General features: G+C 41.5%; 1 protein-coding gene across 3 annotated transcripts in view; it reads left to right on the top strand.

Moving 5' to 3' along the window:
- Positions 1 to 18,996, top strand: part of ESYT2 (extended synaptotagmin 2) — a 99,923-nt gene that overhangs the window by 66,760 nt on the left and 14,167 nt on the right. For 2 of the 3 annotated variants that reach the window (XM_009204315.4, XM_009204316.4), the window contains exons 10-16: positions 406 to 488; positions 1,818 to 1,866; positions 3,212 to 3,301; positions 3,783 to 3,878; positions 10,707 to 10,769; positions 13,834 to 13,908; positions 14,998 to 15,084. In XM_009204315.4, coding sequence (XP_009202579.4) covers positions 406 to 488; positions 1,818 to 1,866; positions 3,212 to 3,301; positions 3,783 to 3,878; positions 10,707 to 10,769; positions 13,834 to 13,908; positions 14,998 to 15,084 — 543 coding nt within the window. The remainder of the gene's footprint in view (positions 1 to 405; positions 489 to 1,817; positions 1,867 to 3,211; positions 3,302 to 3,782; positions 3,879 to 10,706; positions 10,770 to 13,833; positions 13,909 to 14,997; positions 15,085 to 18,996) is intronic. The other variant, XM_003896936.4, reaches the window with a different exon arrangement.

The raw sequence follows: 18,996 nt of genomic DNA, 5'->3' as shown, positions 1-18,996 counted from the left end.
GCACGGTAGACACGGTCTGGGATCCCTAGAAACAAGCGCAGTAGACACGGTCCGGGATCCCTAGAAACAAGCACGGTAGACACGGTCTGGGATCCCTAGAAACAAGTACAGCAGTAAGCTGTTACTGTGGTGGCACGTGCTGTAGTCCCAGCTGCTTGGGAGGCTGAGGCAGGAGAATCGCTTGAACCCGGGAGGCGGAGGTTGCAGTGAGCCGAGATTGTGCCACTGCACTCCAGCCTGGGCGACAGAGCGACACTCCATCTCCAAAAATAAATAAATAAATAAATAAGGATTTACCACAAGAGAAAAGTACGTGGTCATATTTACCACAGTCATCAGTCATCATACTCCGTGTATGACTCTATTAGTAAAAATGTGCTTAACTACTCACCATTGATGTTTTAGGCTTTAGTGTATGAACATCCTGGACAAGAATTAGAGATTGAGCTCTTTGATGAAGACCCAGACAAGGATGACTTTTTAGGAAGGTAATTAAAACCCTTCGTGGTTATTGGAGGAGGGCATGGGGTCGGTTTTTTTTTTTTTTTAATAATCAAAAATATGTTTTGAAATACATTTATATGCTTGTTATATATTCATTAAATGGTTCTTAGATACTACAATTGTTTCACCTTGGATTTCTTAAAACATTTTGATTCCTAAAAGTCACATTTAAGAGAAGTGAATCTGCTAGATCTGTGCTGTCCATTACAGCAGCCACTAGCCTTAAGTTAATTAAAGTTAAATAAATTAAAAACTCTTTCTGAGGGGCACTTTCTTTGTTTACAAGGCTTAATAGCTACATGCAGAACCTCCCCCGTGCTGAGTTCTAGTGGAGAGTTCTATTTCAGATTGCAAAAATGGGTTTTTTAAGTTTTTTGAGTTGCTGGATTAATTTTTTCAGGATATAGTAATTCACATTGGGAAAATAAATATTGATTTGTTCACTTCAATTGAACAACTAGTATAACTTTAAAAATAAACTTTTAAAATGGTTGTTTGACCACCATTTGTTAATAATATCAATTATTTCTAATTTAACCTAATTAAGTTACTATTTGACTGAATTAATTGTGGCAAAAAAGAAGTAGGATAGAATACATTGGAGAGGTTCATACCTCATGAAGAATGGCCTTGCATGTTATGGCCTGACTTCAGAGTTCATAAGACTTCCTAGGACAACTAGGAACAGTTGAGAGATTTTAAGCCGGACGGGGATAGATCAGGTGCCATCTAGTTGTATCTGGCATCTGTGGGTGGTGCCAATCTTGGAAGTACAGGAGGTTTAGGGGAACTGGAATGGGCCTCCTCTCGGACGCACCGAGTGAGGGCGTCCACTGGGCTCGGTGCAACGTGGGTCTAGAGCCTGAAGCAAGGGTAGGGGAAGGTGAGGTTAGCGTTCATTGTGCAAGTGAGGAATCCACAGTAACACACAACCCTACCGAGAGGATGTATAAAATAAGAGGGTTGAGATGCTTTTAACATTTTTTGATGCATATAACATTGTAGGGAAGATGAGTTGTTTGTGTTTTTGTTTTACAACTCTAACCTCAGCTGGGTCAAACTCAGTATTCTGAGCTCACAGAAACTCCACCTCACTCTTACTCTCCTGACACTGGGGGTGAGCTGGAGGAAGCTTGTGGAAGAATAGTCTGTTCCTTGATAAATTATTAGCGTTTTGTTGCATTTCTGGAGTGCTTGTTCATAGACAAATGCTTAAGGTTGTTTCAGGAAGAAATGCGTTTCTATGTTCTAAAGTTGTTTCCTTAAGAAATGTGTTTCTATGTTCTAAAGTTGTCGTATTGTTATTTTTATAGTCTTATGATTGATCTCATTGAAGTTGAAAAGGAGCGCCTTTTAGATGAAGTAAGTTTCCCTGGAGTGTTGGTTTATTGACAGTTGTTGACGGAGTCCCTGCCCTGTGCCGGAGCAGCCACGAACCACCCCTTCTCATCACACAGTGCGGGAATCCTAATTAGTATGACATGAACGGCATTTACGTCACAAATACTAAGAATTTAGGCCTTTTAGAAATACCAAATGAAAGAAAGAAATTTAAGAGTCCATTCAGGTGCATGTTGAGTACCTACCATATGCTGGGAATCCTTACGGATATGAAGCATAAAGTGACGTTATTGCAGACAAACAAGCGATTCCCTGCAGGAGTAAGGGCAGGGATGTGCGAGATGCCCCCTAGTGATGGAGATTTTCAGGTGGTTGGAGAAGGCACAGTGCAGCCAGTGAGGCGTCTCTCGTGAGAGATGCCTGTAGAGACAGTGGGAATTCATGGCAAGGAGACTCGATTTCCACCGTTTTATTGCTATCAGAATAAAAAGAATCAAAAAGGAAACATTTGTGGTGGCTTCTAAAAGGTGGGTAAGATTTAGATAAATGAAGAAAAATTAAACAAAAATGTTAAATTCTGCTGCTTTCATAATCACACGTTTCCCTCCCTTGAGTGTTCAGCATTCATTGGCCATGACATCTTGTTTTCCTAAGTGTGCCAGGCACTGGATGGATAGTCCTGCTCATGGCGTCTATCACTTAGCGTTTGAGGAGCATCTTTGATTAATTATTTTGTGACTTTTAAGCTGATACAAGAGTATACTATTTTATTAGTATAGAGTGATGAATTAGAACAAGCGGATTAAATCGTTTGATACTGAAATTCAGTATTTGGAATCAATGTTGTATTATCTCTTGTCCTGTACATTCCATTAAATGTCATTGGTGGAGCATGCCTGCCTGCAGACACAGACGTAGGCCTGTGGTCCCAGCTGCGGGGGAGGCTGAGGGAGGAGGATCACTTGAGCCTAGCCTGGGCAACATAGCAAGACCCCATCTCAAAAAAAAGAAGTCTATTCATACAAGACTTTACTATCTCTAGATAGTGCTGGAAAACATTTGAACTATTATGTGTAAACTAGGAATGATACTAGTACTTGCTTACGGTTTCCATTGGGGTCAAGGGGTTGGTGCGTGTAAAGCACTTAGAATGGTCTGCTCACCCCTGCTGCTGTCATCGCCTCCAAACGTGCAGTCACTGGCACCCACAGCGTAGAGCTGGATATGGTGAGGCTCAGCCTTCACGTTACTGAGAACTGTGGATGCCTCACGGTTAGTGAGCAGCATGGAACATTTGTAGAGACTGGGTTTAATTTGGATTTTTGATTCAGAACTTTTGCTGAACATAAACATTTTTTCTCTTCAGTGGTTCACTCTGGACGAGGTTCCCAAGGGGAAGCTACACTTGAGACTGGAGTGGCTCACGTTAATGCCAAATGCATCAAACCTCGATAAGGTGCTGTGGAGTGTGTTCTCTTGAAAACTACCTGACCAACTACTCCTCATAACTGAGATCGGTCTCTTTCAGTTGTGTTGCTACTTGATTTTTTTAGCAGTTATAGCAGTAATTTTCCTTATTGTGTATTAAGTCAGTACAATAGCATCAGGGATAAATTAAAGATAATGGAATTTTAGAAATGAAATGTATAGGTCATTCATGCCTGTTTTATCAGATCTTCGGTTTTGTGCTTGTTAAAGTGCAGGGATTTCTAGAGCCAGAAATCACCTGAGTGCTTCATTTAATTGACTTATATATGGAATAATAGTCTTGTTATTTAAAAGGTATTTATTGTTTTAGTTCTGTCTCTATTACATGGATTGGATGGTTTCTCACCTTTCTTATTTTAACGTAATCAACATGATACAATCAATCAGACAGAAACGGTCTCTAATCCTGGGGAAACATGGCTGCTAAGGCTTTTTTCCTATCCTTTTAGGTGCTAACAGACATCAGAGCTGACAAAGACCAAGCCAACGATGGTCTTTCTTCTGCATTGCTGATCTTGTACTTGGATTCAGCAAGGAACCTTCCGGTAGGTAACACAGTGGTAACACCTTTGGGTGCTTATTTCCCAGCAACTGCTCTTGCTCGTAACTACTGCTTTGGCAGCACTCTATGTCACCTGTTCTCGTCGTGTGTTTTCACTTCACATCCAAGTGCAGGAGAGTGGCAGTGGAGAGGGAGAAGTTAGTGTTTGCTCTGGGAGTACATGCATTTCTGTTTATACATTTAGCTGGATTTATCCAGTATATAGGAAAAGAAGATGAATAGTGGTTAGGAGGAGAAGATAACTCCTTAGAAAATCACTAAGTATTAAAACTTAGTTGCCTTAGGATGGAAATTGTCTCTATTTGGAATGGGAATAAAATGAAGCAGCTCTGATTACAAAATCCAGACTCATCCTGGCTGTCACAGGGCCGTGCGTGAGCTGCTGGGCCTTGGCAATCCCTGGGGTAAACATTAGGTGGCAGAACGGTGCTGCTGTACGAGCGAGCCGGCCTCTGGGTGCCTGGGATGTTTCTTGCAGAACAAAAGGAAGCCATGTCTCAGAATGACCTACTGCCAGATACAAGACACTCTGTGCCTGGAAACATATACTTTTGTTTGTATCAGAATTGTTCATTCGTGGAGAAAAACTGTAAAATATCATTTTATAGGTAATAACTCTAACCACGGAGAAGGAAGATCTTACTAATTCAATCTTGTGAGGCATAGTGTGCTCTCCCGTCATCCTACCTTCAACCCTGCTAGTGAGGATAGTGGTGTGGTCCTTAGTCATGTCATCCTGTTTGATGATTTTGGAGTGCCCGTACACTTGTTGACTAGGCACTCAGTCTTTATTTCATCATGTCCACAGCCACTTTTGTTGGAAGAAAGACTGTTGCCACCCGGTGCAGAAGTTTCTTTCCTCCCCAAGTTGTCTATTGCATAATGCCTCTCTACAGTAAATACTCATCCCCCAAGTGCATTTGTACATAAATTGTCTTCCTGTGTCTTGTCTCCCTTTGTCAGTGTTTACAGGGAGATAGACAAGAAGGCAAAGAAGCGTTTAACTCCCTTCTCAACACACACCCTGGACCTAAGTTATCAGCTTTTCAGTCCCCTGTAGTCTTGCCTTGCCGTGGTCAGACTACACTCCATAGTTCACGAGATGCACACCCTTGGCTTCCTCCAGCACCTTCCACTTTCTGAGAACTGTGCATTTTCTTGAGCTTTGCACAGAAATGAAGTAAATATTTGTACACCAGTGCATTTTATTTAAAATGATGTACAATTAAGATATGATTGATCACTTGTATTTCATACTGGGAGGATGTGATGTGATTGTACTCTTTGTTGTATATAATTGTATATAATTGCACTGTTTATTTGAATGAAGCTTTCTTGACCGATTTTAACTTCTTAAAAGAATTCTTATATTTCTCTTAAAGTATTTACCTTGGTATTTGATCAGTCTTCCAGTCTAAAGTCTGTGACTTTATCTGTTACAATTTCAATTTGGAAAAAGTTATTTCATTACATATTTAATCTTTCCACAGAATTTCTATACAGTAGAATTGTTTGCTTTAGCCATGGTAATGTTTGTTGTAAAGGCTTCCGTAATGCCTGGTGGAAGTGTTTCTATGTTAGGGTAGAGAGAATAGTATCAGTGAATTGGCTACAAAGGATTAGGCCTCTTTAGAACTGTGCGTTTTGTCACATTAAATTGAAATTTGAATAATGTCACATAAGCAAAAAACAAAACAAAACAAAAACAACCCAAAGAGAATGTATTGATCTTCTGTTAAAAGGGCACTTTGTGCATGGAATGTGCTGTGGCCGTCAGAGGCAAAGGATCTTTGCAGAGCCGCGGCGTGCCCAGCACTGGATTAAGGGGCGTCCCGCGAGCTGTGGGGTTCTTTGGCTCTGCCTCTGCACTGTCTGTGGTGCTCCTGGTGCTCTCATTGACCACAATCCACCATTCTCTGCTTTCTCCCCTGGCTCCACTGCCCTAAGAGCATCTACGAGGGAAACTTTGGGTGTGGCTACTTAAAAGAGAGGCGAGCGTCGGGACTAGTGTTTTGTGAAAATACCGCCTCAGTCTATAGAGCACTATTTGTGAGTCCTCCGGGGTTCTTTCTTCCTTTGTCTGTTTGGAAACTGCCAGAATGTGGACTGGAACTTCTAACGCAGTTGGCTGGCGGTGGACTGATGTCGCATGCTTTTATTTTCTTGCATGATTTTAATTATTGTGTATTTATTTATTTTGTGCTTGTTTTGTGAACTGTAACACTGTTGTAACATTGGCAAGAACATCTGACCATGAGATGAACAACCCTGGCAAGAAGAGAAGCGGTCCTCCATTCCTCAGCCGCTGGTGGCTCGGTAAAAAAAAACCTCCCCTGAGGAAGAAATGAAGCCATAATGATTAAAATTCATTTTCTTGTGGTTCATCTCAATGTGAGATGTAAATTTTTTGGTAAACTTTCACAAAACTGTTTTAAAATCTATCCCCTCCTTTTTTTTGTTTTTTTTTTGGTTTTTTTTTGAGATGAAGTTTTGCTCTTCTTGCCCAGGCTGGAGTGCAATGGCGCGGTCTTGGCTCACTGTAACCTCCACCTCTCAGGTTCAAGTGATTCTCCTGCCTCAGACTCCCAAGTAGCTGGGATTACAGGCACGAACCACCACGCCTGGCTAATTTTTGTATTTTTAGTAGAGACGGGGTTTCACCATATTGGCCAGGCTATTCTCCAACTCCTGACCTCAGGCAATCTACCCGCCTCGGCCTCTCAAAGTGCTGGGATTACAAGTGTGAGCCACCATGCCCGGCCTGCTATCCCTTCTTGATCAAACACGCAAGAGTCAGAACTAGAGCCTTCTTTGAAAACCCTGCTGTGTAATCAACTCTCAGTCGCTTGGTGATGGTCATGTGAAGATAGAAATTCACCCATTTTTTAAATAAAAATTTGCCTTCACTCACATGGTTTACCCAGAGCTCCTAAGGGAGGAGAAAACTATATTAAGTTTGTGATTCACTTTCTTTTAAGACACATAAAGAACTTCCCGGAGTGGATAATTGAGTGTGTCTTTGTTCCCATCTCATCATATGTTGCCTGTGGTCTGTATGTCTGGATTCCTGTTCTGTTCTCTGTATTTTCAGTAGAGAGCCGTTTTCACCTGCTTCAGAGCCACCGGGGGCCACAGCGTCTTAGTCATTAGCCTAGAAGGTCAGACTTCATCCAGTCGACAGTGAGATTCTTACAGCCCAGTTGTCCTTTAATAGAGTATTGATAGTGCTTTGCATTTTTGTAGAGTTTTCATTTCTATTTCCAAAGGATTTCCCTATGCATTCTCAGTTTATTCTTTCTTTTTTTTTTTTTTTTTTGAGACGGAGTCTCGCTCTGTTGCCCAGACTGGAGTGCAGTGGCGCAATCTCAGCTCACTGCAAGGCTCCGCCTCCCAGGTTCACGCCATTCTCCTGCCTCAGTCTCCCAAGTAGCTGGGACTACAGACACCCACCACCACGCCCGACTAATTTTTTGTATTTTTAGTAGAGACAGTGTTTCACCGTGTTAGCCAGGATGGTCTCCATCTCCTGACCTCATGATCCGTCCGCCTTGGCCTCCCAAAGTGCTGGGATTGCAGGCATGAGCCACCGTGCCCGGCCTATTCTTATTTTTTAAAGTAGGGGAAGAGTAAGGGGCAAAACTTGAAGAGCAGGTATTTTGTTTATTTATTTATTTAAATTTTACTTTTAAATTCTAAGGTACGTGTGCACAACGTGCAGGTTCAATTCATAGGTATACATGTGCCATGTTGGTTTACAACTCATCATTTACATTAGGTATTTCTCCTAATGCTATCCCTCCCCCCCCCCCCCCCCCCCCCACAGCCCCCAGTATGTGATCTTCCCTGCCCCGTGTCCAAGTCTTCTCATTGGAAGAACAGATATTTTGCCCTATCTTACAGATGAGGAAAATCAAGACCCTGAAGGGTTAGGTAAGCTGTTCAGTCACACCAATAGTAAGTGGTAACCATGTAGTCTCTCTGGCTGTCTACTCAGATATGTCTAAGGCCTTTTTAAAGTAAAAATGGGGTCAGCAGTACATAATAGCAGCATATTCTGTTACTTTTAAGAAAATAATTTTTTGCTTTTGGTGATAGCAGAAAATTTCATCATAGACTAGTATAAACATGACAAGATAGCTCCACTGTGTAAACTGTTAGTTTATCTCCAATAGCTTTTCCAAGTTACTTTTTCCCATTCTGCAACTGCTTCCTTTTGCAGAAAGGAAATATCTCTGACCTCGTATCAGGAGGGTTACCAAAATCGGCTTTCCTGCAGCATTATCCAAGTTGCACAGTGTACTTCCTTATTAGAACATATGCATCACCTAAGATGTTCTGTAAAACAAATTTGAACTTTTTCCCCACCCGTTGGATTTCAACATGAAGCCAGAGCAGTGCTTCCCCAGTTTTCCCCAGAGGGCTGAAACCCTTGCTGTCACTGGTGAAGGCTTTGATGGCTACCAACCCAGTGCTCTCTTACTTCCTACCCACTCAAAAGCACCTTGAATTCCACTTCCAGGAGTGCATTACCACCAGCAATCCCCATCTGCAAACTTAGGACAACAGGAATTTCTCCCAGGCTGGAAACGACCTCTTCATAATGTGGACTCTTAGAACTTTGCCCTCCTTCTTTTGATGAAATCCTGGGTTTTAATTTCAGGCTTGAACAAGAGGACTTTCTCTGACTTATGGTGGCCAGCTTTGGCATCTTAAGCCTGATATGACAGCATACTTAGCACTTTCCAGGAGCCAGGCAGGGGTCCCAGGGTGCTACATGTTTAATCCCCAGACCCTCATTATCACTTTACAGATAAGGAAATTAAGACAACACCAAGAACCCAGATGACACAGACTAGAGATTCCCAGGCACGGGGTCAGTGGGTGGCAGAGCTGGGATTGAACCTCAGCGCAATTAGAGCTAGCTGGCCCTGGGTCCACACCCCAGCTTAAAGTGCATTTCACACTTTATTAAGTTTATAGATTCATCAGTCTGTATATGGAATTCATCTGAGATGAGTGGTATTTGCACTGATGCCTTAAACATAACAGTGCTAGCTGGATAATAGCCACCACTGTGGAGGCCCCTAGGCCTAATGATGTTAGGAGCTTTGTGCAAGTTATTTTGGCTGTCATTAAAAAAAAAAAAAAAAAAAAAAAAGGGCCGGGCATGGTGGCTCACGCCTGTAATCCCAGCACTTTGGGAGGCTGAGGTGGGTGGATCACGAGGTCAGGAGATCAAGACCATCCTGGCCAACATGGTGAAACCCCATCTCTACTAAAAAAAAAAATACAAAAATTTAGCCAGGCGTGGTGGCACACACCTGTAGTTCCAGCCACTCGGGAGGCAGAGGCAGGAGAATCGCTTGAACCTGGGAGGTAGAGGTTGCAGTGAGCGGAGATGGCGCCACTGCACTCCAGCCTGGTGACAGAGCAAGACTCCGTCTTAAATAAATAAATAAATAGATAACAAAACAAAAAACACAGGTGGCTCCCACTGCTTCCTGATGGTGAGTGGCCCATGGCTGCAAGATGGGTAACTCCAAAAGCCTCCCGAGAGGGCACCTGCCTGAAGCACTTGCATGATCTAGTCTGCCTCATCCCCAGAGCCACACAGCTGTCCACCACCTTACACAGCTTCTCCTGCAACCCCTACCTACAGGCCACAGCCTCTCTCCTTGTTTTACTTTACTTGATGCATGTTAGAATATTAAGTGTCTTTGGTACAGGCCATATCTATCCAAAAGTGAGCTTCAGGAAGGGTTTGTAGTATATCTGAAGAACGTGAGTCCTTCTGGGCAGCGGAGTTCCCATCCTCATTGTGTATGAGCCCCTGGGAAGTATGTGAAGGATGCCCTGGTCCAGGCTCCACCCAGATATGGACACAGTAGATCCAGGGACTTTTGAGAGGTCCACCAGCAGCTTTAGGGTCATGTGAATTCCTGCCTGGCCACATGTTCCATCTTCTCTCCTGGCCCAGCCTGCCAGTCATGGAAGATTGAGAGGCTAGTTATTCATCTTTCTTCATTATAAAATCTTTTGCTTAAAAAAAAAAAAAAAAAAAAAAAATTGAACATTCAGTTCAGCTTGTCACAAGTTTGAAGTTAATTACAACTAAAATGATAAATTCTTTAATCTTGAATACTAGTCCTAGAAGGAGCTTGCAAAACAACTCAGTCATGTCCTTTTGAGGGCAAGAAACTAACAAATTGGAAAAAAAATCAATAAAAGTAAACATAAAACCCGTAATCATAGGACTGTATTTAGAGCCCAAGAAGCTTCTGTGGGGATGCAGCCAGCCTGACTCCTACCCCTGAAAAGGACAAGTAGCAGAGAGGAGTAGCTCCTCTGCTGGGCAGTGGCTGGGAAGCTGCATCTCAGCGGCTGTTCCAGGACCTGACCTGGCCTGAGAGTGACTTGGGTGGCTGTGGCCCATTGATTGTGCTTCAAATAAAACCTTTCATTATGATTGGTATTTTAGGGATTTATTCAGCAGAGAATAGTAAATAGAACCCTTTCCTAAAGTCCCACTCTTGTATTTTTGAAATCACAAAGGATCAAGAGGGTGGGGGTAGTAAAAGAATATTAGTCGTAGGGGATAAGGAGCTGTCTTTGGATTAAAGGTTCATTCTAAGATACAGTCTTGGGCATAAGGAATTTTATAGATGGTGTTTGGTTGTTTGTGTAATTCTGGTGGTTTTGTTTAAAGATTTTTTTTGTTTATTCCCATAAATTCTCATGTCTTTAACCTTACATAAACTTCATTGCATGTTTTATTAACCCTTGGCGTATTCGTTTTCTTCTGACTTGAAAGAGTAACCCATTAGAATTTAACCCTGATGTCTTGAAGAAGACCGCAGTTCAGAGAGCTTTAAAGGTAAACTGTTTTCCCTTCAGGTCATAGAGTTAATGAAAACATATTGAAAGAGATGATACTTTGTCTCATAAGTTTATTGGCAAATTACCTCCCATATTTATATAGTAATTAATTGTCTAGTGGAAGAGACCTTACTTTTGTTATCCAATAATTAGTAGTTAGAACTAATTTAAGTCAACTTTGAAGGTAAATTTTATAAAGTACTGTATGATAAATTAGATTATTTTCCTGTTGGCTTTAGGCAACTCTAAGGTGATTTAAATATCTATTTTAATTGGATTCGAATTTGTGAAAATTGTGATATAGAAGTTCTACTTAAAATCTTAACTGATGTTTAAATCATGACTTAAAGGTATGCCTTGTGAACTGTGAATATGCATTTTAATATCACCTCTTCCAATATGTTGAGTTAGGGTCGTCTCTGAGTCACCAACGTCATGGCTTTTGGTGCTGCTGGGTTTGGGTGATAGATCTTTTGAGAAGCTTTCAATTTCATTAAATGAGGTCTATTGAAAACTAAGCTCCACTCCCTAAAATATGACATCCACGTGTGTTCTCTGGCAAATTGTTAAAAAGTTTTCTTATGACTTAATGTTTTATTTTTTTTTTCTCTAATTTCTTTGAACATTTTAGGCTTTAATTTTGGGAGGACGTGGGGAATTTTAAATGTAATTATTTCAAGAAAATTCTGTCTATCCTAAAGAAACAGGAACTGTTTTTATCCAGTCTCATCTGGAAAAAATGAGTTAGATTTCAAAAGTGCAGGAGACTGGCAGAGTCTGCTTTATAGTGTGGTGTTTGCGAACCCTCACTTTGTCCTGCGCCAGGGAGATAAGGTGTGGGTTACTAGAGGTTCCTCCTGTGGAGTACTAGTTAGCACACTAGTTGAAACAACTGCGCCCTCCAGAACATTGGAAGGAATTACATCAAGACTCTTCTTTGCTACCTGAGAACATAACGTTAAGGCTGAAGGCCCTGAAATCAGACTGTATTTAAATTGCACCCCAACTACTCAGCAAGCAGTGTGACCTCCAACAGGACACTTCATCCACTCTGTTGTGTTATTCGTAGGATAGAAGGAGTAGTATCCTCTTCATGGAATTGTTGAATACATGAAATAAAATAATACATACGAAAGCACCCAGTGTAGCTAGGATAATTATATCATAATTGGTATGTTATTAAATTAGCTAATTTAGATCCCAAAAATGCCCATTGTGTAAACATGCAAACTGAGGTTCAGATAGATGCAGTATTTAGGTCTCAATAATCAAGTGATAAATAGATTTGAGGTTTAAGTTCAAGACAGTCTGACTTAACCCTTATATTTTTATTATACTTTGTCCCTTTGACTTGTGCTGATGTATTTTGAATATTGCACTGTAGTAGAAAACTTAATGATTTAACCTTATTTCATAGAATTGAAAACATCATCCATTTTAAGAGACATTATTTTATGAACCACTAAGATTTTAAATGCCGTTAAGTTTTGACAGTGTTTATTTTATACTTAGAGAATTTTAGGCTTAGGATAAATAGTTTTATCATATCACTGACAGGTATACCTAAACAGAAAATAGAAGCAAAATAAATTGGTTAGGGCAGCGACAACTCTCACTACTGCCAGCCTCCCCCAAAAAGGTATATATTATCGATTTAAGATTCATTCTGCTTTCAGAGATGTTAGAAAGTTGGGGGAAAAAAAGTATCCATTTTAAAATTGACAAGATGCAGTCAATCTCTAGGAACAGGTGACCACTTTTTCAGAGATGAAGTGTTTATATTATTAGTTAAGGAGCAGCCTTGGCTTCTGTATCTGTGACAATAGAACTGACTTAGAAGTAGCAGTAGTTCATCTCCCCTGAAGTCAGGGGGTTCTGGCCTGGGGGTCTGCCATGAGCTACTTGTGGCTCCGGCCCGAGGGGACACAGCCTCCTGTGAGGCCAGAACTTAGTTACTTGGCCGTGCCTGACTGCAAGGGAGGTTCGCCAACAAAATCTTTATTTACAGAGGACTGTGCTCAGCTAAAACTTGGGAATTCTAATATTAAAGGAAAAAGGAGAAAATTAACTTAGGGGGAAAATTAGTATTCTCTGCCACAGTAATCTGTAGCCTTGAAAACTTTTTTTAACAGTGCTTATTTCATTTTGCAGAATTCACATCCGAAAGATGAACCAGAAAATAGATTATCGCAGTAGGTTTGAGCTAGTAATATTTCTTTCGATAATGATAGGATTTTGACACCTGTTTCTGACATTGCTGTAGTATTGAGGTTTGACTCTAAAATTATTTAACTAAAAAACATTTTTGTCACCTTCTAATTAATTTCCACTAACACAGACATTTAACTGCATCTTCTTGTGGGGCTAAGTTATAAATAAACCTCATGTCACACGTATGTGCTGTTTCACTATTTTCTCCTATCAGCTCTGTGCTCATGTACACTTCTTACCGTTTTTCCTGTTCCTGAATTTTTTCTTCATATTTGTATCTTCTTAATTTTAATATGATGCTAAACTGATGTTTATTCTTCCAGTCAAAATTATTTAGCAGCTGGTAAGCAAGATTTGATATATGAAAGCTTAAAAATGCTCAAACAGAAGACACTAAGTTGAGAACATAAAACCATATATCTGACACACTATACTATTTTTATTCCCACCAGAGAAATATTCTGAATTTTACATTCTTTTACATTTGTCTTTCCTCGTGGTTTTTGGTTTCCATTAATTGCACTTTATTCGTTTTCGTTATCCTTGTAAATAAAAGAACTTTCGAAAACTGTAATTAACATTAAGAATTTTTAGAAGATTCAGTTTTCCAAAGTAGTTGGCTGTAAAAATACCAGGCCCTAACCTTTAAAATTTGTGTGCAAAAGAAAGTTTTGTAGTTATGGTTTGGGGTGTGTGTAGCATATGTTTTCCCATTAAATTGTTCCCAGATATTCCCTTAAGTATCAGAGATAAATAAAAATGACTACTTATATAAGCCAGTAATTTCATTTTTAGTTAAGACCCATTTCAAAATGTGTTTATTTTGTCTGTTTTCTGTTTGTTTTGGGTAGTCAGGGAAGAAAATAAGCAGCAACCCAAATCCTGTTGTCCAGATGTCAGTTGGGCACACGGCCCAGGAGAGCAAGGTAAGGCACTGGCCCCCAGACTCAGCATTGGTGCCTGTCATGCGGGTGTTGTCCGTGTTGCCATCTCACCTGGGGATGCCAGGTTGCAAACACATTCAGTTGTGTGATAGTGTGGGCATCAAGACCAGGGCTTTTCATCTCTTTTTTTCTTAAATCAGTCATTTGATAGATAACCAGCTAGTTGAAATAGCAAGAAATATACTATTCATTTTTAAAAATAACTTTAGCGGCTAGGTGTGGTGGCTCATGCCTGTAATCCCAACACTTTGGGAGGCCGAGGCGAGTAGATCCCTTGAGGTCAGGAGTTCGAGACCAGCCTGGCCAATATGGTGAAACCTCATCTCTACTAAAAATACAAAACTTAGGCCGGGCACAGTGGCTCACGCCTGTGATCCCAGCACTTTGGGAGGCTGAGGTGGGCGGATCACGAGGTCAGGAGATCGAGACCATCTTGGCCAACATGGTGAAACCCTGTCTGTACTAAAATACAAAAAAAAAAAAAATTAGCCAGGCATGGTGATGTGTGCCTGTAGTCCCAGCTACTTGGGAGGCTGAGGCAGGAAAATCACTTGAACCTGTGAGGCAGAGGTTGCAGTGAGCTGAGATTGCGCCACTGCACTCCACCCTGGCGACAGAGCAAGACTCTTTCCCCAATCCCCGCAAAAAAAAAAAAAAAGAAATACAGTTAGAGGCCGTCACTCACTGAACTGTTAACGGTGTTAGAGACATGCCCAGGTGCAGCACCCCCCTCAGTGCGGAGGCACTATTACATGGATTCAGAAGTCATTACAGAACCGAGGCCAGGCCTCGCACACGAAGCCTTTATCTGTGGACACACAAGCTGGGGCCTCATGACACACTCTAAATGTTTTAGACCGTCTCGTTATCTTTTCAGCACGTCCACAGTCAATATATAATAGTGTGTACCCGCAAATACATGTCTTGGAATTTAATGAAGGTCAACCTAAGCTTCTAGTTTTTTGTTTTATTTATTTTCTTTTTATTTTTCATTCTAAGCTTCTAAACACATAAAATGAGTAGCCCTTTCCCACAGAAAATGTCGCAGAGCTAATTGGATATTTCTTCCAGATTCGATACAAAACCAATGAACCAGTATGGGAGGAAAACTTCACTTTCTTCATTCACAATCCCAAGCGCCAGGATCTTGAAGTTGAGGTATTTTATTTGCATTTTTTAACCAATTTGTTGAAATATCATTTGACTATTTAAAGTGTACAATTTGCCGAGTTGTGACCCGTGTATACACCTGGGGATCCATTGCCACAATCAGGACAATCGGTAGATCCGTCCCCTAAGCTCCCTTGTTCTCCCTGTAACCTGGACCTCCCCCAGCCCCAGGCAAACACAGACCTGCCTTTGGTCACTGTAGACTACTGTTCACATTTTCTAGAATTTTATATAAATAGAATTATACAGTATGTACTCTTGTTGTCTCTGTGGTGATAATTATTCTGAGGTTTACCTGTGTTGTTGCAGATATCCACAGTTTGTCTTTCTTTTATGTTGAGTAGTATTTATGGATATACCACAATTTGCTCATCCATTTACCCATGAATAAGACATTGATAAAAGATGGGGTTCTTTCCAGTTTAGACCTATTACAGATAAATCTGTGAATATCACATACAAGACTGTGTGTACATACGCCTTCATTCTATTGGGTAAAATGCCCAAGAGCATATTGGCAGGTTGATGTTTAACTTCTTAATAAACTGCCAAATTGTTTTCCGAAGAGATTGTGCCACGTTACATTCCCACCGAAGTACATGTGAGTCGAGCTGGCCCCACGTCTCGCCAGTGCTGTGTTGTTAGTGGGTAGATGGGAGTATTTCCGGGTCCAGTGCTGTTAGTGGGTAGATGGGAGTATTTCGGGGTCTGGTGCTGTGCTGTTAGTGGGTAGATGGGAGTGTTTCCGGGTCCAGTGCTGTTAGTGGGTAGATGGGAGTGTTTCCGGGTCCGGTGCTGTGCTGTTAGTGGGTAGATGGGAGTGTTTCCGGGTCCGGTGCTGTGCTGTTAGTGGTAGATGGGAGTGTTTCCCGGTCCAGTGCTGTTAGTGGGTAGATGGGAGTGCTCGGTCCGGGTGTGCCAGCCGTTAGTGGGCAGGATGGGAGTGCTCGGTCCAGTGCTGTGCCTTAGTGGGTGATGGAGCGTTCTCGGTCCAGTGCTGTTAGTGGGTAGATGGGAGTGTTCTGGGTGTGGTGCCGCTGTTAGTGGGTAGATTGAGTGTTTCCGATCCGGGTGCTGTGCTGTTAGTGGCAGATGGAGCATTCGGTGGTCCTGGGTCATTATTTCAATGACGCGTTGAGCACCTTCTTACGCTTGGTTACAGTCTGTATATTTTCTGTGGTGAAGTGTCTATTCAGTTTTTTTGCCTGTCTTTTTTATTAGGTTATTTGTCTTCTGAATACTGAATTTGTAAGACATTTGGGGGGGTTTTCTTTTTTAATTTTTCATTCTTTTTGAGACGAAGTCTCACTCTGTTGCCCAGGCTGGAGTACGATGGTGCGATCTCGGTCACTGCAACCTCCGCCTCCTGGGTTCAAGTGATTCTCTTGCCTCGGTCTCCTGAGTAGCTGGGATCACAGGTGCGTGCCACCACGCCTGGCTAATTTTTTGTATTTTTAGCGGAGACGGAGTTTCACCATGTTGGCCAGGGTGGTCTTGAACTCCTGACCTCAGGAAATCCACCTGCTTTGGCCTCCCAACGTGCTGGGATCACAGGCGTGAGCCACCGCACCCGGCCTCTTTATTTGTTTTTGAGAACAGAGTTTCACTCTGTTACCCAGACTGGAGTGCAGTGGCATAATCACAGATCACTGCAGCCTCAAACTCCTGGGCTCAGGCGATCCGCCCACCCTGGCCTCCAGAGCAGCTGGGACTACAGTCAGACACCACCATGCCTGGCTAATTTTTTGTGTGTTTTGTAGAGATGGGAGTCTCACAGTGTTGTCCAGACTGGTCACAAACTCCTGGGCTCAAGCAGAGATGTTCCCGCTTCAGCTTCCCCAAGTGCTGGGATTACAGTTGCAAGCCACTGTGCCCAGCCTCTTTTTCTTATATATGGCCGTGTAGTTGTTCAGCAGTTGTGCAGTTGTTTAGTCTTTGTTAAAAAGATTATTATTTACCCTAACTTACTAGCTTAGGAACTTTCCAGAAACTCAGTTGCCCATATGTATGGGTCTATTTCTTGAATTCCTTCTGTTCCATTGTTCTATATGTCTGTTTTTATGCCAGTATCACATTGTCTTTATTATTGGTGCTTTATTAATAAATCTTTTTGTTTTTTCTTGAGGCAGGGTCTCACTTTGTCACCCAGGCTGGAGTGCAGTGGTGCAGTCATGGCTCACTGCAGCCTTGACCTCTTGGGCTCAAGCAGTCCTCCCGCCTCAGCCTCCCAAGTGGCTGGGACTAGAGGTGCATGCCACCACACCCAGCTCATTTTTGTGTTTTGGGTATGTGTGTATGTGTGCCTCAGCCTCCCAAGTGTCTGAGACTACAGGTGCATGTCACCACACCCAGCTAATTTTTGTGTTTTGGAGTGGGGGGTGTGTGTGTGTATTTGTGTATGTAAAGACGGGGTTTCACCACATTGCCCAGGCTGGTCTCGAACTCCTGGGCTCAAGCCACCCACCCACCTCGGCCTCCCAAAGTGCTGGGATTACATACATGAGCCATCGTGCTGGCCTGTCTTTTCTTTCTTCCTAATAAGTCTTACAAGATGTTTATTGATTTTATTTTCTCAAAGAACCAATTTTTTGTTTAATTGTCATTATTGCTTTTCTTTTACTATTTCATTGACTTCTACTACGATCATTATTATTTCAGTCCCGCTTTGGGTCTTGTTTGCTTCTGTTTTTCTAGTTTCTTAAAGAAGAAGCCTGAGACATTTCTGTTTTTATCATGTAGGCATTTACTCCAAGAAATTTCACTTTGAATTCTGCTTTAGCTACATCTCACAAATTTTGACTTGTGGTTTTGTTTTCTCTTCTTTTGATGTCTCCTTTTGATTATTATTATTTCCTTAATTTCCCTTTCAATTTTTTCCTTTGACCCATGTATGGGTTATTTTGGTGTGTTACTTAGTTTCCATATGTTTCAGGGGTTTTTTTTTAATCTTTCTATTACTGATTCCAATTTCATTCCATAGTGATCAGAATATGTACTTTGTATGACATGAGCCCTTTTATGTTTGAGACCAGCTTTATGGCCCAGAGCACTGCCTGTGCTAGGGGACACTCCACATGCACCTGTAGGCTGTGTGCCTTTCTGGTGTTGGCGAGTGTCTCATGAATGTCAGTAGGTCAGGGTGGTTGGTGGCGTTGCTCAGGTCCTCTGGGACCTTACTAATTCTCAGACTACTTCTTGTATCAGGTATGAAGAGCGTGGTGTTTAAATCTCTGAATTTATATTTTTTCCTCAGCCTCTGTTTTTGTTTCTTGTATCTTGAACCTCTCTTGATAGGTGTGTGTGAACAGCTGGGCCTAGGAGACCTGGTCATTCTGGGCTTGCCTGGCCCTGTCTCATTATTCTGTGTTGGTCGTTTTATTAGGTTGGTGCAAAAGTAATTGCAGTTTTTGCCGTTGAAACTGCAATTAATTTTGCAGCAACCTGATACTTTTTTACATTCTGTTTTGTACAGAAGGATTTGTGTTTTGTCTAGCTGGTTTTTCCTTCATAAAGTGCACTTATATATTCTCAAAATAATCTATGCTTACTGGACTTTGGATTTTAAAAATAGCTTTTAAAGTTCTACAAACATTGTCATAGTTATTTCATTTAAAATTGCTTTTGTGATTATAGTTTAGTTTAAAAAGAAACAAGCAATCAAGCTTTTAGGTTTTCCTGAGTAGCTATGGGTTAATTTCTCTGACCTTTTGTATAGCCTGAGAAACCTTCAGAGTTCTTACTCTATTTGATTAAATTATTTGCTATTACAGCCATCTAACAGGAATAATTCCTGTTATAGAAATAATGTGGAGGGTTATTATTCAGGAAAAAGAGGCTGGGCATGGTGGCTCACACCTGTAATCTCAGCACTTTGGGAGGCTGAGATGAGAGGATCACTGA

The sequence above is a fragment of the Papio anubis genome, chromosome 4, assembly GCF_008728515.1.
Source record: "Papio anubis isolate 15944 chromosome 4, Panubis1.0, whole genome shotgun sequence".
NCBI classification, from domain to species: Eukaryota; Metazoa; Chordata; class Mammalia; order Primates; family Cercopithecidae; genus Papio; species Papio anubis.
Note: the sequence above shows the minus strand (reverse complement) of the source record. Positions and strands in the feature narration are given on the sequence as shown.